This window comes from Chelonia mydas, chromosome 1 (assembly GCF_015237465.2).
Source record: "Chelonia mydas isolate rCheMyd1 chromosome 1, rCheMyd1.pri.v2, whole genome shotgun sequence".
Classification (NCBI taxonomy): domain Eukaryota; kingdom Metazoa; phylum Chordata; order Testudines; family Cheloniidae; genus Chelonia; species Chelonia mydas.
The window spans coordinates 182,560,407-182,579,473 of NC_057849.1; the positions used below are offsets into that span (position 1 = coordinate 182,560,407).

Here is a 19,067-nt window from a genome sequence, read left to right on the forward strand (position 1 = left end):
TGCAAATGGAAAGAGAATTCTCTTTATTACAAAAAGAAAAGGAGTACTTATGGCACCTTAGAGACTAACAAATTTATTTGAGCATAAGCTTTTGTGAGCTACAGCTCACTTTTCTTTTTGCGAATACAGACTAACACGGCTGCTACTCTGAAACCTCTCTTTATTACAATTAGCAACTCCCATATACCTAACTTTTGCATTATGTAAGTACCTGAAATTGTTTAGTAACTAACACTGAGAATCAGCTTATATGTTTATAGGAATCAAGACAGTAACAAAACAATGCTATTTGCTACAGACCAAAAAAAAACAAAAAAACCACACTTTACTGCGGGGGGGAAGGGGGGGGAGGAAAAGGAGGGGGACCGACTGGATATGACCCAATATATCTTGTTCATCTCTGTCACCTAAAGTCTAAGGCATCATAATGCCTAGAGCTTTCATGAGCAAAAAGCTCCAGAACCAAGCTTTACCCAACCACAGAGCATGCTACCAACTGTTCAGGAGCCAGAGGGGATGCACCTCATTTACCTAAAAATTAACAACAAAATCAGCAGCAGCCCCCCTCATCACCAGAATGAAGGTGTGGGCTATGAATACTTCAGATCTTGGCAGCCTTATGCTAATCACTGTATCCATTTCTACAAAGGAATCACTTCACTCATCACTGAAAAGCAGCCACTTCTGACCATAGTGTGGCAGCTGTTTAACAGTGCAGATAGAAAGTGAAGCACACCCCATTTAAAATCAAGGGGAGGGGGGCTGAGTTAGTAATTTTCTGCAGTATTCAAACAGAATAGGGGAACAGAAAGGGGAACAATTATACCAGGGTCCTGAGCTCAGGTCCCTCCACAAAAGTCTTTAAAAATAAAGTGAAATGGGAGGGGGTGGGTACCCAACGAACATCATGTACTATGGCCCCAAATTTCTCTTAATGGTCCCCCACCCTTATAAAAGATACTATGAGATTATTAATATATATATTCTGTAAAGCTCTTTGAGACCCTTCTGAATGAAAGATGCTACATAAAAAACTAATATACAGCCATTATAATCACCTCTCCTAGCTGGCCAATCTGACTCTGAGTAGCGCTCAAGTTACAAAGGAGTTACACAGTTCTATTGGAACCAGATTTTCAGAAAAGTGTTTTTGATTAGATCAGCCGACAAAAGCATACATCTGTGCCATCAAACCCAGGGCTAGTTTCTGATCCTTATCAGAATATCATAACAATCATACCAAGTCAAGGACTCCCACTCTGGCCTTTGCGACAAAGAGAACAGGGAGTACTTATGTCTTTCAAAACATGAGGCAAACAACCTCCCACCCTGCAAAAAGAGAAAAACAAAAACTGATTTGCCATAGCATTTACCCAGCACCAACTTAAACCCAAGAGTTGCCTAGCTGCTTCTGATCCTTTGACCTCCCATGCACAAAAAGTTGAAAGCTCTGACCAAAAACATTAACCAAAAAATAAAGGATGAACAAACAAGAGACACTGAAATCCACATGATGTGAGAAAATGGCCCCCTCACTCATGTCCCATGATAGTATGTATCTGAGGTGTTAACACCCACAAAACCCAGTAAGCAGGAGGAAAGGAACTATGATTTAATTATCTCTTAGAAACAGCTGCAACAGAAAAACTACCAAGTTATCACAGACTTCTGAACATTTAAAAAAAAATCTTTATTTTTAAGCAAAACAACAACTTTGCATCTATGCCAAGTCTAAAGCCAACAAGATACATGTTGATAGATTTAAAAGCCACAACAAAAAGGCTGACAGGTCCTTCCTATGTAAACCTATTAAAACAGGTATTTATTAATTCTTCATTGTTTGCAATTCCTGCTTGGAAGCTTGAAAGTAAGATCCCTGTTCATTTTCTCTGGTAAATGATTTTTTATTCGATTGTATCTCAAAGTTATTTGATTTTACCTCTTTGTTTATACCCCGGAATCAGTCATGTTAACAGCACCACCTTGCAATAAAGTTTGTTTAGTTAATTATTAAACAGTAAATCAGTTATTACGCTTATAAAAAGCGATCAAAAAAGTAACTAAGGCACTTATCTTGCCTCTTGAGAACTAACAAAAAGCTACATTTGTGGGGTCCTAATTAACAAGTCAGTTTTTTTCTTCCCTAATTTCTCAGCAACAAGAACTGAATTTAAAAAAAAATTAGTGATCTGAACAACACTTCCCAGGAGATAATACCACCATCAGATTAAGACATTTCAAAGTACTCAGATAGAACAGGCTTCATACTGTAAAATATTTTAAGCAAGTGGTACACTTTGTAACCTACTAATTGGTAGGTTTAACTGTAAATCTATACACAAAGTATGTGCTCATTGCACCAAAAGAGTAGAAGTGCTCACACTTAGCCCTGCATTGATAGACAAAAAGGAGGTATTTTTTCCAATCATGTTAGCTTAAAACATTAATAATTTAAAAAAAAAAACACCCCTTTTTCCCGTCAAGACACACATCTTGCGTTTAACCAGTTTACAAGTACAATTACCTGTAGTTTCAGTTAGGATATTCATCACCTTCTGTCCTGTCCTGATTCATTTAATGTTACTTGTTTTTTCACTCTATTGGTGGATGCATTAATTTATGGGAGATTCATTTCCTTATACAGCATATATAATTTGCAGTCAGTGAAAGCTTCTAAAGTTCTTTGGGATCCCACTGGAAAGCCCCTATATAAAATGTAATGAATTAACTGTTTGTGATCTATCTGGCAGGTATATCTGTCTCTCTCATTATTACATGTCTTTATAAGTCTCTAATGAAGCTGTTCTCACACTGCATTAGTCAGAGTTAGATTACAAGATCTTCAGAACAGGCTGTGTTTAAGTTTGTGAGAATTACCATATACACTCTCTACTCAAGTTTATAAGTTCTTTATGGCAAGAACTACATACTTCTATGCACTTGTGCAGTGTCTAACACACCAGGGCCCTAATCGTGACTGGGCATCTGGCTGCTACTACAGTATTTATAATATAAACAATTTGGAAGAAAAGACTTTTGGCCTTAATGAAACACCTTTACTTATACAGTTTGTTCTCAACTTGAGGTGATAGTCAGAGCCCTGTGTTTATGCAGCTGCAGAATCCACCCTCTGACAGAACCATGCTCCAGAATCTAGTTTTTAAAAAGTTAACATTTAGCTCATCTGCTTAGTGAGGCTACCCTCCCAAATACAGACTTAATGTAAACCAGTGCAGTCATGAATCTATACATAGCCGGAGACAGCAAGCTCAGGCTCAGTCAGTTCTAGTGGGTCTGAACACTGAAGCTAAAGACAGCAAATGTAGTATCCTCATTAATTATTTCATTGCTAGCTTTAGCAGAAATATCCAACAAATGTACTTATTTGCTTTTGTTGGATGCAGATTTGAGGGTGGAGTGAAGCTGCTGGAAGGGATCAAGGGTTGTTGGAACAGGGCTCCAGAAAGTTTTGAAAGGGAAATGGAACTCCAGGTCACTTCCACCCCTGCCCAGAAAGAGGAAGGGAAGAGGAGAAGCCTCCCAGTGCCACGAGCTTAGCTGAATCTGGATGGCACTGACACTAGGGTTGCCAACATTGTATTTCAAAAATAAGGGTCTATTTTCTTCGCACCCCCACCCCACCCCTCCTCCCAATATTATTATTATTAATAAAATAATAAACAAGCAGTACTCCCCTACATTTGCCAAGGGTATTCCTTGTTGCTTTTTGCAGCACTCAGCAACTCCCGATCTTAATGTACAGAGATGAAAAAATAAGGGACGTTCTTTGTAATAAGGGACCGTTGGCAACCCTCATGGCAACATGCCATACATTTCCCAATCCCTTCTTGCACGTCAACAGCCCCCACAACCAAAGCCTTCACCTCATCCCCGTCAGCAGCTTCTGAAGTTCATATCAGAAATACAAATTTATGCCACAGATTGAAAACTCGGGGGCATTAAGTTGAGATAGTCTAAAAGGAATGGAGATTTTGAGGAAACTGCACATCAAAATAAATACAAGGCATACTGTACTATTACCCATTTTCATGGCTAATTAAATTAAAAACCTCTGGTTTTGAGTTTACTTGAAGTTTATGCAGAAACTTCTACATGCTGCCTATTTCAGCATGTATGTGGCAAAAAATATCATAATTGTAATAAATCAAAATATAATTATGGCATAATTTAGGTCTAGTGAGACAGGGAGTACACAAGACACTGGTCCTAATCCTCCATCCACTAACAGCTTAAATTCAGCACAGGCCCATGGCCGTCTCATGACTTCCCACTTCTCACATTTTAAAGACAGAATATCACTCTGCTGCTGCCCATAGCAATTTCCCCAGGAGAAGGCGCACCCAAGAGAGATCAATAAGAGCCTCATCAGCTTGCAATTCTGACACTGTGAAGAAAGCACTTTGGACAAAAGCAGTAGATTCAACTGGAGGAAGAAAAGGGAAGCAAGCATAGAAGACAGGATTATGTTTTCAAGTGTAGAAACAGAAATTCTAAAAAAGCCAGATGAGATGCCATTTTCCTACAAGTGCCTAATAATAAAGAGAAAACAGATGAAATTTCAGAAAGACAGAATTATGTGCCAGATAAGCAAAATTATCACTCTAAATAGAAAGCTATTCAAGTTTCTCAGCAGGCATTATCAGCTTTTTATAAACTCAAGTTCAGCGCACTCGTGTCATCTTTTTCAGAAATAGTAACGCAATTTCAGTACCACCAGACTGGAATAGATCTGCACTGTATTACATTTATTGCAGAAACTGCTGGGACTCCGCAGCTACGGAGTGACACAGAGAAACTAGAGATCTCGACAGGTAACATACTACCTTGATACAAGTGACAATTATGCGTAGGAACCCGTAGTCTCCATGGACCACAACAATATATCTGAGCTGCATCTGCTCTATTTTACACCACTCTGGAGAACTTGTGAAGCTCCTGCAAGTTGCCACTGCAGTCTTCTACCGGGCAGAGTTTGGGCACCTCTCAATATGGGAAATTATTAGGAGCACAACGGAATTCTCCACACTCGCTATTAACCTCCAATAAAATCATGCACCTTGGAGACCAAGTCTTGAACCTTCCCTTTAAATAGCTTACATGTGCTACCATGGCCAATAGCAGCTTTTAAACAGAGTTAGAGAAGAAAAAAAGTTTAAGGATACAAAACACAGAATGGGCCACCTGGAATGGCTTACTGGGGTCTCTACCCAGAGTCAAGAACATCGTCAGGTGAGTTTTATATCGTAAGATGATGGTATATGACCAACATCTCAGGGAAGTTCTTGGGTTTGGGAGTCAGTTACCCCACATGCTTGTTAAAGTCACCCTCAGCTGCATTTAATGGAAATAATTGCCAATTCAGTCTTTCAAATTACTGTATAAATATATAGAAAATAAAACTGGTGGGAGGAGGGGAAGGTGAAGTGCTAGTAAGAGGTGCTCAACTCAGTCTTGGACACCAAAGTCCTTTATTCACCCACAGAACAGACAGCAGGGACAACAGAAGTGCAAGCTTTTCCCATGCTGTCCTCAACCATAGCCAAGAGAGACTCTCTCTAATAGCTGGGAAAGAAGTACAGTCCCCAGGGACCATTCAGCCCTTGTTTTGAGTTAAAGCTTATGTTCTGAAGAAATCCATTAGATCCCTGACTTCCTAGGGAAAGTTTCCTACTCAACACTGGTGAGTAATAGGCAAGGTGACTTCAAGATCTGATGTTTCAGGCTCCCTTCCTAGTACTGCATTAAAGCAGTAAAGCTTGAACATGCTCTCTCTCATCTTTTGCAAGGACTATTCCTTGGTGCAGGTTTTCTTACCTCATTCTTCACTTGCAGACAGAACTCCCCTTTCTTTCTGACCTTTGCCCGCTCCCCTTCCCCCCCGCCCGCCCCGTCTTGTTTCTGAAGCAGCCTATCACCTCGCTACACCTTTTGTTCTTCCCAGCATTCCCAAACACACATTTGTCAGTAGCTGTGTACTGTTGACAGACCCCTATCAATACAGCTTCCTGTGCCCAGCACTTGGTCAATAGCCCAGACAGTGACTATTCAGCCCCCCATTTGTGCTAGGTCTCCCAAAGATATAAGGCAACCAAAACTCCCTCACCCCCAAACAAGCACTGTTTCTAAACTACCAAAATAAATTGTCAGGCTTGCTTGCTTGTTGTTTTTTTAAAGCCGAAAAGAAGGTTCTGTTCAAGAAATGTCACTGGTCAGAGCTTTGTCACCTGAACAGTTGGTCACCAAAGGAGCAAACACACACATGGTCGAAATCTCCTCATTGGCCTTAAGCAAGCTAAAGTTAAGGTCCCACACGCCTTGGGCCAAATCTAAACCTGCAGTTTGAGGCAAGTTGCCTAGTTTCTGCAGCAGACTGGAAACTCTGTAGCACATTCAAGTAAATATGATTTTTTTAAAACTGAATTAAACAAGAAATGCACAATATTAGCAGTGCAGCACTCTATGTTACTTTGACACTAAGGTCCATTTCTTTTATGCTGACCCCAAATATTCATTGTGGCATAGGGATATAGCACTAAAAATACAATTCTTGTCTTGGAGAAAAGCTAGAGGTTTTGACATCTGGGTTGGGGACATTCGTGGTTTTTTGGTGCCTAGGAGGCAGAAGAAGATTTTGCCAATGGGGAGGGAGATGCATCATCTCTTTCCACCCTCCACTCCTCATGTTCTGGGTAGGGTTAGAGCAGACAGGAAGGAACCTTGAACACCTCAGTCCATCCCAGCAGTTCTCATTAGTAAAGGGCTATCTCAGTGACCCACCCCTCAATACCAGTCACTGTATTCAACCACAGTGGATAAGTACGTTAGCTGGATATATTGCTATTCTAATGATCAGCAGTGATAATAGTTAGTGTTGGGATTTAAATGGTCATCATTAAGCTTCAGAGTTAACACCCAAATGAGAAGAAGAAACAGGGCACTTCTCTCTAAACAACTTAGGGTTGTCTGAAAATCCAGGAAGAATGCTGGATTAGTTCAAGTTTGCTACATATCTGGCAGATATTCTTTGCCCACATATGGGCCAGGAACATGTTTAGAACAAGAGTTAAGATTCTGCTGAACAATTCCTTTTTAGATTAAGAAAAATGTCACAGCTAGAGGATACACTGGTTATCATGAAGGGTAACGTGTCAGTACAAACTACTGAACAGGCCAATAACGACAGACATTTACTGTCATTAAAGATTGTCTGACCCTCCCCTTCATAATTTCCTATAACTATGAAAATTTAAATTGATAGAAAGCTAAAGAAATGCTTGAAGTGTAGATGTTAGCCGTCAAAATTATGAAAAACTGAAAAATCAAATTCTGCCAAGCTTCATTATAAACTAAAACATAGAATCACAGGGATAGAAGAGACCACAAGGGTCATCTAGTCCAGTGGCTCTCAACCTTTCCAGACTACTGTATTTCTGATTTGTCTTGCATACCCCCACGTTTCACCTCACTTAAAAACTACTTGCTTACAAAATCAAACAAAAAATACAAAAGTCACAGCACACACTTACTGAAAAAACTGTGCACTCTCTCATTTTTACCATATAATTATAAAATAAATGAATTGGAATATAAATATTGTACTTACATTTCAGTGTACAGTACATAGAGCAGTATAAACAAGTCATTGTATGAAATTTTAGTTTGCACTGACTTCGTTAATGCTTTTTATGTAGCCTCTTGTAAAACTAAGCAAATATCTAGATGATTTGATGTACCCCCTCCTGGAAGAACTCTGTGCACCCCTGGTTCAGAACCACTGATCTAGTCTAATCCCCTACCAAGATGCAGCAATTGTTGTGTCCAAACCGTCCAAGAGAGATGGCTATCCAGCCTCCTTTTGAAAACCTCCAGCAAAGGAGCTTCCACAACCTCTGGAGGCAAACTGTTCCAAACATAGTCTTATACTGGAAAGTGTTAGGCAACCTGAAGTATAGGCATTGCTAGCTGCTCTGCGTATCAACAGCTGTGTAGTTTGTCCCTTTGATAGTCATAGAGTGCCTTAGAATTCGATCTAAGTAGTTCCTCAGCTGCTTTTCCTGGTACTGAACTTCACTGGTCAATTAATTCCAAAAAACATCTTTAGATCCATTTTAAAAGTAGATTACAATATTGGCCAACTTTCAGTCTTCTACTTTAGTAGTTATTTTTGTTAGTAGCGCAGTTAATTCTTCAGTTCTTTTAGAAGACCCACATAAATATCATCAAGTCCAGTGAAATTTTGACTTGTTTCATCACTTCTTGATACTTCTCTCTGACAGTATTTCACCTTCACTACCTGAAAATAAGAAACTCCCCGATAGTTATTTTCTCATCATCCTCTTTGGTAAAGCGTGATGCAGTCTCCTTATAATCTCAGATTATACCTGGGGATATTATGAACCAACTGAACCTCCCACAAATTTCCCATTTCAAATGAAACGGAAAAGGTTATATTTGGCTTTGCTTTTTCAAATTTCCTCTTGCCACTTATACAGCCCTGTATTCCCCTCCAAGGGAAGAATTACCAAAAATTTCAATGGCACTTTTCCCTGGGCAAGTGCTTTGGATCAGGTTCTTAATCACCAGTTAACTGTCAACAATTATTCTGGGGGGCAAGGTGGGAGAGATAATGTCGTCTATTGGACCAGCCTCTGCTGCTGAAAGAGATAAGCTTTCAAACTTACACAATTCATCTTAAGCTTGAAAGCTTCTCTCTCTCTCTCATCAACAGAAGTTGGTCTTGTAAAAAAAATACTACGTCACCAGCTAGTCTCTCTAATATTGTGGGACCAACTCGGTTACAACAACACTGCATAGAACAATTATTCTGTTCTATTAGCATTGCTTAGGCTGGATCTCCATCTGTTAAAGGACTTTTTTAGGGCCTCGATAAACTCCTATTCATTAATACAACCATGCTAGGATTCTTCCTCCATTTGTTTCCTTTTTATGTTCTGGAATAGAAAAGTCTTCCATGATGCTCTACAGCAGGGGTCGGCAACCTTTCAGAAGTGGTGTGCCGAGTCTTCATTTAGTCACTCTATTTTAACGTTTTTAGAAGGTCTCTTTCTATAAGTCTACATACAACAATAGTTTAGTTATATATTATAAAGTAAATAAGGTTTTTAAAATGTTTTAGAAGCTTCATTTAAAATTAAATTAAAATGCAGAGCCCCCCCGGACTGGTGGCCAGGACCCAGGCAGTGAGAGTGCCATTGAAACTCAGCTCACGTGCCGCCTTTGGCACACGGGCCATAGGTTGCCTACCCCTGCTCTACAGTATGTCTTAAGCAGCCTCCATGACACTGTACTGTATTTGATTCTAATTTACTAACTTCCCCTTTCAGGCTCTGACTACTTTAAAAAAAAAATCCCCTTCTTGAAGTTTAGTGACATTGCCCCACCTCTTAGTCAAATCTCCTTTAAGGACATTAAACTTAATTATAGCACCACAGAAGTGACTCCATAGTTAAGGTTGTGAGACGATTTCCATTATAAGCCCACCTTTTGAAACCTCATCTAACTCTGAAAAAACTCTATCCTGTTTGCTTTGTCCTGCTTACTCAGACCAGAGCAGATCTTTAAAAAAAAATTAATAAAAAAAAATAAAAAAATTGAAGTCCAAGTTGAATTAGATAAGCCAGTTTTGAGATACGGAATTTCTAAAATTTAGTAGTTTTTCACTTTCCAAATGTCTTAAGTTTTATCTATTAAGATTTAGAAAAGAAAGTTATGTATTCAAGGCTCTAGGTGCCCTCACACTGTTATCTAGAAAATCCTATCTCAAAAGCATTTTGGTCTAGAAACTAAGTTTGTTTTATTCTTTTGACCTCAATGTAATCTGATTCATCAGGACTTTACAGTTAGCTGGTTACTTTTAGAATTCTTCTCTGCAAACATATGAACCTCAGAAGGTGTCTGAAAACTTGGAACTTTTGGACTGAATTAACTTTTTAGTGAACACCAATATGGTTGGGAAAGCAGATTTTTTTTTTTTTTGCTCTTCAGAGCACAAGTTAAGATGTACACCTATCAATATCCTGACCAACTCGCTTATACATAACATCCCTTTTCCCAAAACTTTTGTCAGTCTCTTTTTATAAGTTTCAGAGTAGCAGCCATGTTAGTCTGTATCCGCAAAAAGAAAAGGAGGACTTGTGGCACCTTAGAGACTAACAAATGTATTTGAGCATAAGCTTTCATGAGCTACAGCTCCCTTCATCGGATGCATCCGATGAAGGGAGCTGTAGCTCACGAAACCTTATGCTCAAATACATTTGTTAGTCTCTAAGGTGCCACAAAGTCCTCCTTTTCTTAAGGGAGACAAGTTGGAAGAGGTAATAAGGGTGGACAGATAAGGAGTTAACATGTTGCAAGAGACCATTCAAGGTGAAGCAGTCAGTTAACACCTCTACAGTCAGGGGACAAAGGAGAGTTAGTGGGTTACAGATTGTTGTAATGAGCTATAAATCCACTGCCTTTATTAAGACCATGATTTTTGGTGTCTAGTAGAGTTATGAATTTAAGATCCTAGGCTCATCTTTTGAGGGCATCGTACAGGTTTCCTTTCACGCCGAGGACTGAGAGGTCAGATATGGAGTGATCATTTTGTGAAAAGCGTTTGCCCACAGGAAAGAGGGTGCTTTTGTCTTTTATCATTTTTCTGTGTGAGTTCATTTGAATGCATAGTGATTGTCTCATTTTACCCACATAGTTGTTACTGGGGTATTTAGTGCCCTGGATGAGGTATGCCACATACTGTGATAAGCATGTGTAGGACCCATGGATCTTGAAACGTGTATTGTGGGTGGTACTGATCATGGTAGCAGTAGAGAGATGTCTGCAGATTCTGCATCTGTTCTTGTGGCAGGGGCTGCAGCTGCTTGAGTTGGTGGGTCCTGGTCTGTGGGGAGCTTGCTTCTGATGATGAGCTTGGGGGACTATTTGAAGGCCAGAAGAGGGGGTTTGGGACAGATTTCTTACTGGATGTGGTCCCCATTGAGTCTGAGTTGTAACTGTTTAATGATACCCCGCATAGGTTCCAGGATGGGGCAGTAGGTGACAAGTAGGGGTACGCAGTGGGAGGGGATTTTATTTCTGTATAGAAGCAGGTTCTCTCAGGGTATTTGGGTGACCCGTTCCATGATGTGATCTACTTCTCCCATGGAGCATCCTTTTTTGGTGAGGCGGTTTTAAGTGTGAATCCCAGACTTTCTCTTTAGATTATATTCTGTGGTATCCGAGTGCCTAGCCGTAGATCAGTGGTTCTCAACCAGGGGTACGTGTATCCCTGGGGGTATGCAAAGTTCTTCCAGGGGCTACATCAACTCATCAAGGTATCTGCATAGTTTTACAACAGGCTACATAAAAAGCACTAGCAAAGTCAGTACAAACTAAAATTTCAGAGCAATATAAACAAGTCATTGTCTGCATATATACACTATATGCTGAAATGTAAGTACAATATTTATATTCCAATTAATTTATTTTATAATTATATGGTAAAAATGAGAAAGTAAGCAATTTCTCAGTAATAGTGTGCTGTGACACTTTTGTATTTTGATATCTGATTTTGTAAGTAAGTGGTTTTTAAGTGAAGTGAAACTTGGGGGTACACAACACAAATCAGACTCCTGAAAGGGATACAACTAGTCTGGAGAGGTTGAGAACCACTGCCATAGATAACATTTGTTACTGTGTCTGGAGTGGTTACTAAACCTGTGAAAGTAAGTGTGGTGATCTGAGGGTTTCTTATATATAGTTATCTGTAGAGCTCCATTGTTGAAGCTAATCATGATGTCCAAGAAGTTGATTTTCGGGTGTCTTTTTATAACTTTTCTTCAGAACTGTGTCACATGTACTGGCAAAAGGCCTGGTGCTCTTGGAGTGCTAATGCAGTTTAGATGACAACCTTCGCTAAACCACCCCAGCCACCAAAAACACTCAACAAATACAATTTACCAAAATGAAACATTCAGCATCCATAAGCATTTTTGTCTTACAAAGTGTGCCGACAATAAACTCCATGACTTCTCCTGTGGACCCCTCCTGGCTCTTATAAGTTTGGGTATAATTGTAACAGCCCTCTAATTTTTTTTTACTCTTAAATTACTGATACATATTTTTAATCTTAACTCCATTTTAATGTAGGGGTTTTTTGTCCATTTGTTTTGGTTTTGGGGAATTATTGAGCTAGAAAGTAGTGACTGTTAAGATTATGAAATATTCCATTATAAGCCTGATTCTGACCCAACAAGCTTAATATATATAAATTATTTCTGACTGGAATTTCTAATGATTGGTCTAGACAGATCAGAATAATCTGTACCCTTCCCCCAATATGCAACTTTACCAAAAGCACTAAAAGACTTCTCAAATACTGAAAAGACAATTAAATTTTCCACTTTCTAAAAATGAGGTCTTGTAACTGCATCTCTGTAAAGAAAACTTCCAAAGTTTGTTTCACACATTTGTGGTTAACAAGAACTATGGAACAGGACTATTTTATTTGATTTGGGTGGAAAATTTTTAGAGTTATTAGAGGTGAAATCTGGATCCTGTGGGAACTCTATGAATGTCTACGAACATTAAGGAGGTACTGCAGAAAAGATAGCCCTTCAACAGCATCTACAGAGTTCTGTAAAGTCCATGAAACAAATCATAGAAAAATTGACTTTTACATGCACATGTACCATTTTTAAAGGGGTTCATCTCTGTAGAGCATGGCTGCAATTATTTTTAAATTGACCCTCACTTTTTATCCTACCTCTTGCTCAGGCAGGCTTATATACATCATCAAAAGCAGGGCACTGAGCCAAACACAGCAGTAGCTGCCTGAAGACAACAGACTGCTGCTTCAAAGAGCAGCAATCAAGGGTGGCATGGGAGGGAGGGGGGAATTCTAGAAAACAAACACCTGTGCTACCTACTTTCATGCTGAAGTTTTGAATAGGCTTCTGAGAAACATCACACCAAGGATGGGAACGGGCTGGAGAAAGGATGAGGATAAGCTACTATTTGCCAGCCTGTCAGGTGGGGTGGGAGGGTATAAGCAGATATGGGAGAAAGCAGCACTCCCCCCCTGCCCCAGTGAAAGTCAGCCTGGAGTATTGAGGAAGAAACATCTTACAACCCTGTTGGGGCAGATTGTGGAAGGGGGATGAAGAAAAACAGCTGTGCCTCCCACCTCTTCCTTCCACCCCTGCTTCCCTAACTCCACCCTCCAAGAACATAAATCAGACTGACAAGATTATGTGGAAAATACTTCCCCTTCCTAAAGGCGACAAAAGACTGGGCTGGATACTCCCCTCCTGGTGGGACTTTCATCCACCTCTGGGGGGAAAAGGAAAGGAACTGGACTGATGTCTCCCACCCCTCCAAACACCAGTCAGGGAACAGCCCTTTCCCGCTCTCTTACTCCATGTGGTAGAATAAAAGGCCTGCCAACAGAAGCATGCCAGTGATGTGGAGGAGGATTAGGGAACTCAGTGCTGGTTTCACTGTACTATGTTTGGTAAGCTTCCCCCCAGCCCTGTATCCCTCTTATCTCTGCCATCCCATCCCCTAGAACCTCAAGATTCTACCAGTTTCTGTTTTTTCTAATGCTATCCGTAGTGTAACTGCAGCTGCCGAAAATGACTAGAAAAGGCTTGTGGTTGACAACAACAACAATATACAGGCAACTAATTATTGGAAGCCTTTAATTGCCAAGTTTGAATTAAACCTTGATTCAAAAATTATTAATTGTTGTAGCACCTGAGAAACCAAACAATTTCAGAGGAAAGTCATAACAAATAACCCGAGAGGTCCATACCAGAAGGTTTCTGGCAAGGATCTGTAATGCTGGACAGATCTCTGGAATTACAGAGGAGAGAAGCTGTTGCAAGGGCTTCTGTGCCAATGAAGAACGTTGTACATTTGGAGGCAGAGCAGATGTGCCAGTAATGGGACTTGACTATTGTCTCCATCTGCTTCTCCCAAGTTCCTTCTCACTCAAATAAGAGCAAGCTTTGTTTTTTTAAATTAAGTTTAAATACTTATCATGATACTTTTAAATAATAAGAAAGAAAAAGAAGGCAGTTATTCGGGTTGCTGATTAAATACACATCATATGCCAGCAATAATAAAATAATCACTAGATCATTATTTTTAAAAACAGAGTCCTATCCTGGATGTTTTGTTTTCTGAGTGATTTTCATACTGACCAAATGTGTTCACTTGACAGCCCTGCAGATTGAAGACATTGGCAACAGCAGAGCAATTTTCCCCTCCCACTGTCCCAGAGAGACCTAAGCCAGGAGAGAGGAGAGTTCAGACCTCACAGCCTCTCTGCTGAGACTGGCACTAATAGGCCCCTCCATGGCAGCTGTGATGGTGGTTGTTTTCATTAAATAGCTATTGGCTCTGCTAAGAATATAAGAGTTATTCCTAATCTGACAGACAAGTGCTTCAGCCACACACATCCTGAGCTGCACTACACCAGTGTGCACAGTACAAACCCCTATGAAGGGCACATAAGCAGTGAACAACTTTTCTGAACTCCAAAATCCTTTCCCCACCCCACTTACACAAAAGCTCTCACTGAACAAACAGAATGTCTACTTAAAAGACAGTTGTTTGTCGCAGGGGAAAGTTACCTGGATTTGTTACACATTTAACTGCTTGAAAAATGCACAACTGGTTAACGAAAGTAGACTCTGTTCACCCCAGTATGAAGAGAAGTACTTCCCCAAGTGAAGCCCAGCTTCCACCCTGCTCTAAGTTACTTCAGCTCTGAGCAGTTTATACCAGAAGAAAACCAAGCCTAAACACTTATACCTTCTCACCAGGCAATGTTGGCAGGCTCTGGAGCTTCTGGGTAACAGCAGCATTTGTAGCTTTAATAGAACAAACCCCAACATAAGGGAAAAATCAACAAGCAGCTATAACCATCCAGAGTACTCAAGCAAACCATGCTACGAACACAGCCTTCTAGTCTGCTGGCTGGCCATTAGGTCACACTTTAAAGCAAAGGTGGGCAAACTCCGGCCCGCGGGACCGTCCTGCCCAGCCCGAGCTCCTGGCCGGGGAGGCTAGCCCCCAGCCCCTCCCCCACAGCCACACCGCCGCACGGACAGCACTCTGGGCAGCGGGGCTGTGCGCTCATGCAGGGCAGTGCACCTGGCTCCAGCAGGGTGGAGCAGCGCGGCTCCCGACATGCTGCTCTGAGCTGCATGGTAAGGGGCCCAGGGCTGGGGGAGTTGGATGTGGGGCAGGAGGTCCCGGGGCAGTTGGATGGGGCAGAGGTTCGGGGGGGGGGAGGGGGAGGGAGGATCAGGGGTGGGGTCCCGGGGGGGCAGTCAGGGGACAAGGAGCAGGGGGGTTGGATGGGTGGGGGGGTTCTGAGAGGAGCAGTCAGGGGGTGGATAAGGGACAGGGGCCAGGGCCAGGCTGTTTGGGGACACACAGCCTTCCCGACTCGGCCCTCCATACAGTTTCGCAGCCCGATGTGGCCCTTGGGTCAAAAAGTTTGCCCACCCCTGCTTTAAGGAGATGTTTCATTCACGTTTTATCTCCTACAAGGGTAACACTACCCTTCGAAAGTCTTTGGGGCTTATCTTAACCTAAGATTTAGTTCCTAAAGCATCATGTAAATTCAGTGTTACACTCAGGGATTTATTTATTTTTGGTAAACCCAGACTCCATCTAGAAAAATGCCTACACAAAGAAATAGGGAGTCCCTATGAGGCCCAGAAACAATAGCCTGTTGAGAAGCCCAGCCGACACCTCAGCTACTTGTAATGCTGCTTGTAATGCGGAGCATACTCTGTCTGCAGCCTCAGGAAGGCAAAACTAAGAGCTTACATTCAGGAGGTTAACTCAGCAGCCATGAAGGCTAGAAAATTTGTTTTGTTTAAATGAAAGGTTAAATTCTGTAAAAATTGATGCCTTAGCACCCATCTGCTACTAGCAATTAATGAAATAGACTATTCAAACCCTGCCTATAACAACAATGCAGCAACACCTCTAGTACTGCTATCCAATTAAATGGATATAATGCAGCATCATTTAAATAGTGTGTGTAATTCTGTTCTTACTTGCGCAATCTTTGGTCTCTACTTAAATATACCCCTACTCCAATACTACTGTCAGCTGCAAAACAATTATTTAATACATCTGCAGAAAAATACTTTTAGATTGTATGATCTTCAAGGCAGGAATCATCTTCATTTTTGCCCACTGTCAGTGACAGACTGTGAAAAAAAAAAAAACAGTGCTACAAAATGTAAGTTAACGAACCTCCCAGGGAGCTCATATGTTGTTACAGGTGAACAGAGGAACATAACATTTGATGTATCAGACAAAATCATTGGACTATCAAGTCCAGCATTCTGGCTCTGGTAGTAGCCAATATCCAGCATTTCAGAGGAAGCTTGAAACACTCCTATAATGCATCTTGCCAACGGCGCTTGTACACGAGAAAAATCTCTTCCTGACTCTGAAGTATAAGATTTCGTTACCCTTATCTAGAACAGATAATACCAATTCTACTAGGCTGTAGAAAAGTAAGTATTACTAGAATGTCAACATTATCCCACTTCCTTATAAATTCAGCTACACTCTCTATCCCTGACCTCCTATGAAAATGAATTCCACAGGCTGACTATCCACTGTGTGAAGTGGTATTTCAGTCTCTTTTTAAAGAGGAGGAAAAAGCAGTACTTTGCCTGTCTCAGTTATTTTATTGAAGCTGTAAGAGTCATAGGGAGCATTTTATCTCATCTTTAAAATGCCAATACAGCTAGAGATTACTGACCCCAATTAACTGCTCTGGGGTTATTTGCTCACACACACCTTATTTGACAATTAAAAAGGTGTCATTAAATCTACAGAGAAAACACAGCACAGCATTTAGAGACCAGGGCACAAGCACAGATTACACCTCCTGTCTTGTCTAGCACTGTCACCCATACCTAGCATAGCTACTCAGGAGATTTATACTTTAATAAGTAATTACAGATGTGCCAAGAGTTAATCAGTTTGGTACATTCAGAATGGTAGTTAACAAGGCTAAAATTAGTGCCAGAGAGCCTTTGAATGCCAGTGTGGGAGCTGGATTCCCTCCTGAGCTATGCCAGCCCTTTCTACTGTTACCTTGCCTGGTTCCAGTAGAAGGATTCTGCATTTCTGTTAGCCTAGCTGTCATAGCAAAGTGGAGTAAAAACAACTGCTGGAGACATTGCCATGGCAGAGTCAATAACCAAACAATGAGAGAAAGGAACCTGGCAGAGGTTATGGAGGGCTGAATCATAGCCATGTGCACAGGGCATGAACGCACTGAAGCAGCAGCTTTACTTTGAACTACAATACTGAGACTAACAAGAGACTGGGAAGTTCAGGGACTTCCTAACCCCCACCCCTTCCAAGAAACACAGACGCACCTTTGGGAAGCAGGGTAAACGATTACAGGCCAAGCCGTGCCAAGCTCCCTAGCCCAAAGGGAGGGGCTCAAGGTGAGCGTCCCTCAGGCCCTGCCAACACGCAAGGCGGGAGAGGAAGCCAGACGCGCTCTCAGCAACATGAATCGATACAAACGGGGGGGGATTAACTTCTCGGGGCTGTGCGCTTTTCTGGGAAAGAGAGGGGGTCAGCTCCAGCTGCAGAGCAAATCCAGGGTAAGTGCCTCGGCGCTGCAAACGTGCTGCCTCGCACAGCTGAGCCCACGGCGGAGGGGGACACTCCGCGCTGGCGTGGCCACCGCAAGGAGCCGGGACTCCCCAGAGGGCACCTCGCCCGAAGCCCCCTTGGCTGGGGCACCTCCTCCCCCGCAGCTACACGGCGGGGGGGGGGTGCAATATCCCCATGGGGAGCCAGCGCTCCCGCCCCAATAACCCCCCCCCCTCAGCCCCTACATTGCTCCAATAACCCCGCCCCACTGCCCGCTCCCCCCGCGCAGGGGCTCACCCAGCAGCAGCAGGAGAAGGGGCGCGCTCCGCACGCGGTGCCCCATGCTGGCCGGGCTGCGTGCGGGGCGGAAGATGCTGCTCGGAGCCCCCCGCCCGGCCCCAGCGCTGGGGAGCTGCTGGACCCGCCGCCGACCCGAGAGCGCCGCGCACCAGCCGCCCGCCCGCTCGCTGCCCTGGCTGGGAGCGCCCGGGAGCCGCCCGGCCGCGCGGCGCAGCCAACCACAGAGACAAACTTTGCCAGCCCCGCCCCCGCTCCCCCTCCCGCAGGTATCGGGGGGAGGTGCTGGGGTCCGGCCCGGCCCCCGCCCCCTTAAAGGGGAGGAGAGAGCCGGCCCCCGGCCCGCCCTGGAGCCCCCGCTCGCAACACATCCCCGCCCACCCCGGAGGGGCTGCCCTGCTCCGGCAGAGGAGATTCCCCGCCCGCCGGGGTAACCTCTGCCCGGCGGGAGGCCTGGTCACATGAGGGGAAGGGAAATCCTGCTCCACTGAGAGATTCCTCCTCCTCTCCTCCCCACGTCCCTGGACATGATGGGGGAGCTCCCATGTAAGGGACAGAAACAGGGGAGACGGATCCCTTGGTCCCAGACATGGGGTAAGTGGTGTACCCTGGTCAGTGGGAGGTGCTCGTCCTCCTGCCTACACACACATCCTCCCCCTGCCTGAACACACACTCATCCCCTCCCACCGACACACACACACCCTCCCCTGCCTCCACACACACACAGAGGAATTTCCCTGATCTCAAAGAAGTTTCCCTCCTCCTCCACACACACACACCCTGAGTGACACCCCCTAGACGCAGAGGGGTCCCCATCCTCTCTCCTCTCACCAAACATGTCCACGTCTGAAACAGTGCGTTCGTCCGTTCCATAATATTTGAGCCACAGAAGTGTCACCGTGACAGACCCTCCGCTCCCTGTGACAGGTGTCAGGAATCTGCCCCCGCAGGACAGGACTTCACCATGTGTTTGCGGGTTATTCCCCAACACCGTACACCAGCGGTTTTCAAACTGTGGGCCGGGACCCAAAGTGGGCCATTACCCTGTTTTAATGGGGGCACCGGGGCTGGCGTTAGTCTTGCCAAAACCCGAGCCGCACTGCTTG

The 19,067-nt window shown here is 43.1% G+C and overlaps 1 protein-coding gene across 1 annotated transcript in view; it reads right to left on the reverse strand.

Annotated features, from left to right (window-relative positions):
* PTGFRN (prostaglandin F2 receptor inhibitor) overlaps nucleotides 1-18,212 on the reverse strand; it is a 101,627-nt gene extending 83,415 nt beyond the window's left edge. The window contains exon 1 of the mRNA XM_037906503.2: nucleotides 17,962-18,212. Coding sequence (XP_037762431.1) covers nucleotides 17,962-18,007 — 46 coding nt within the window. The 5' untranslated portion in view covers nucleotides 18,008-18,212. The remainder of the gene's footprint in view (nucleotides 1-17,961) is intronic.
* Nucleotides 18,213-19,067: the final 855 nt, after the last annotated feature.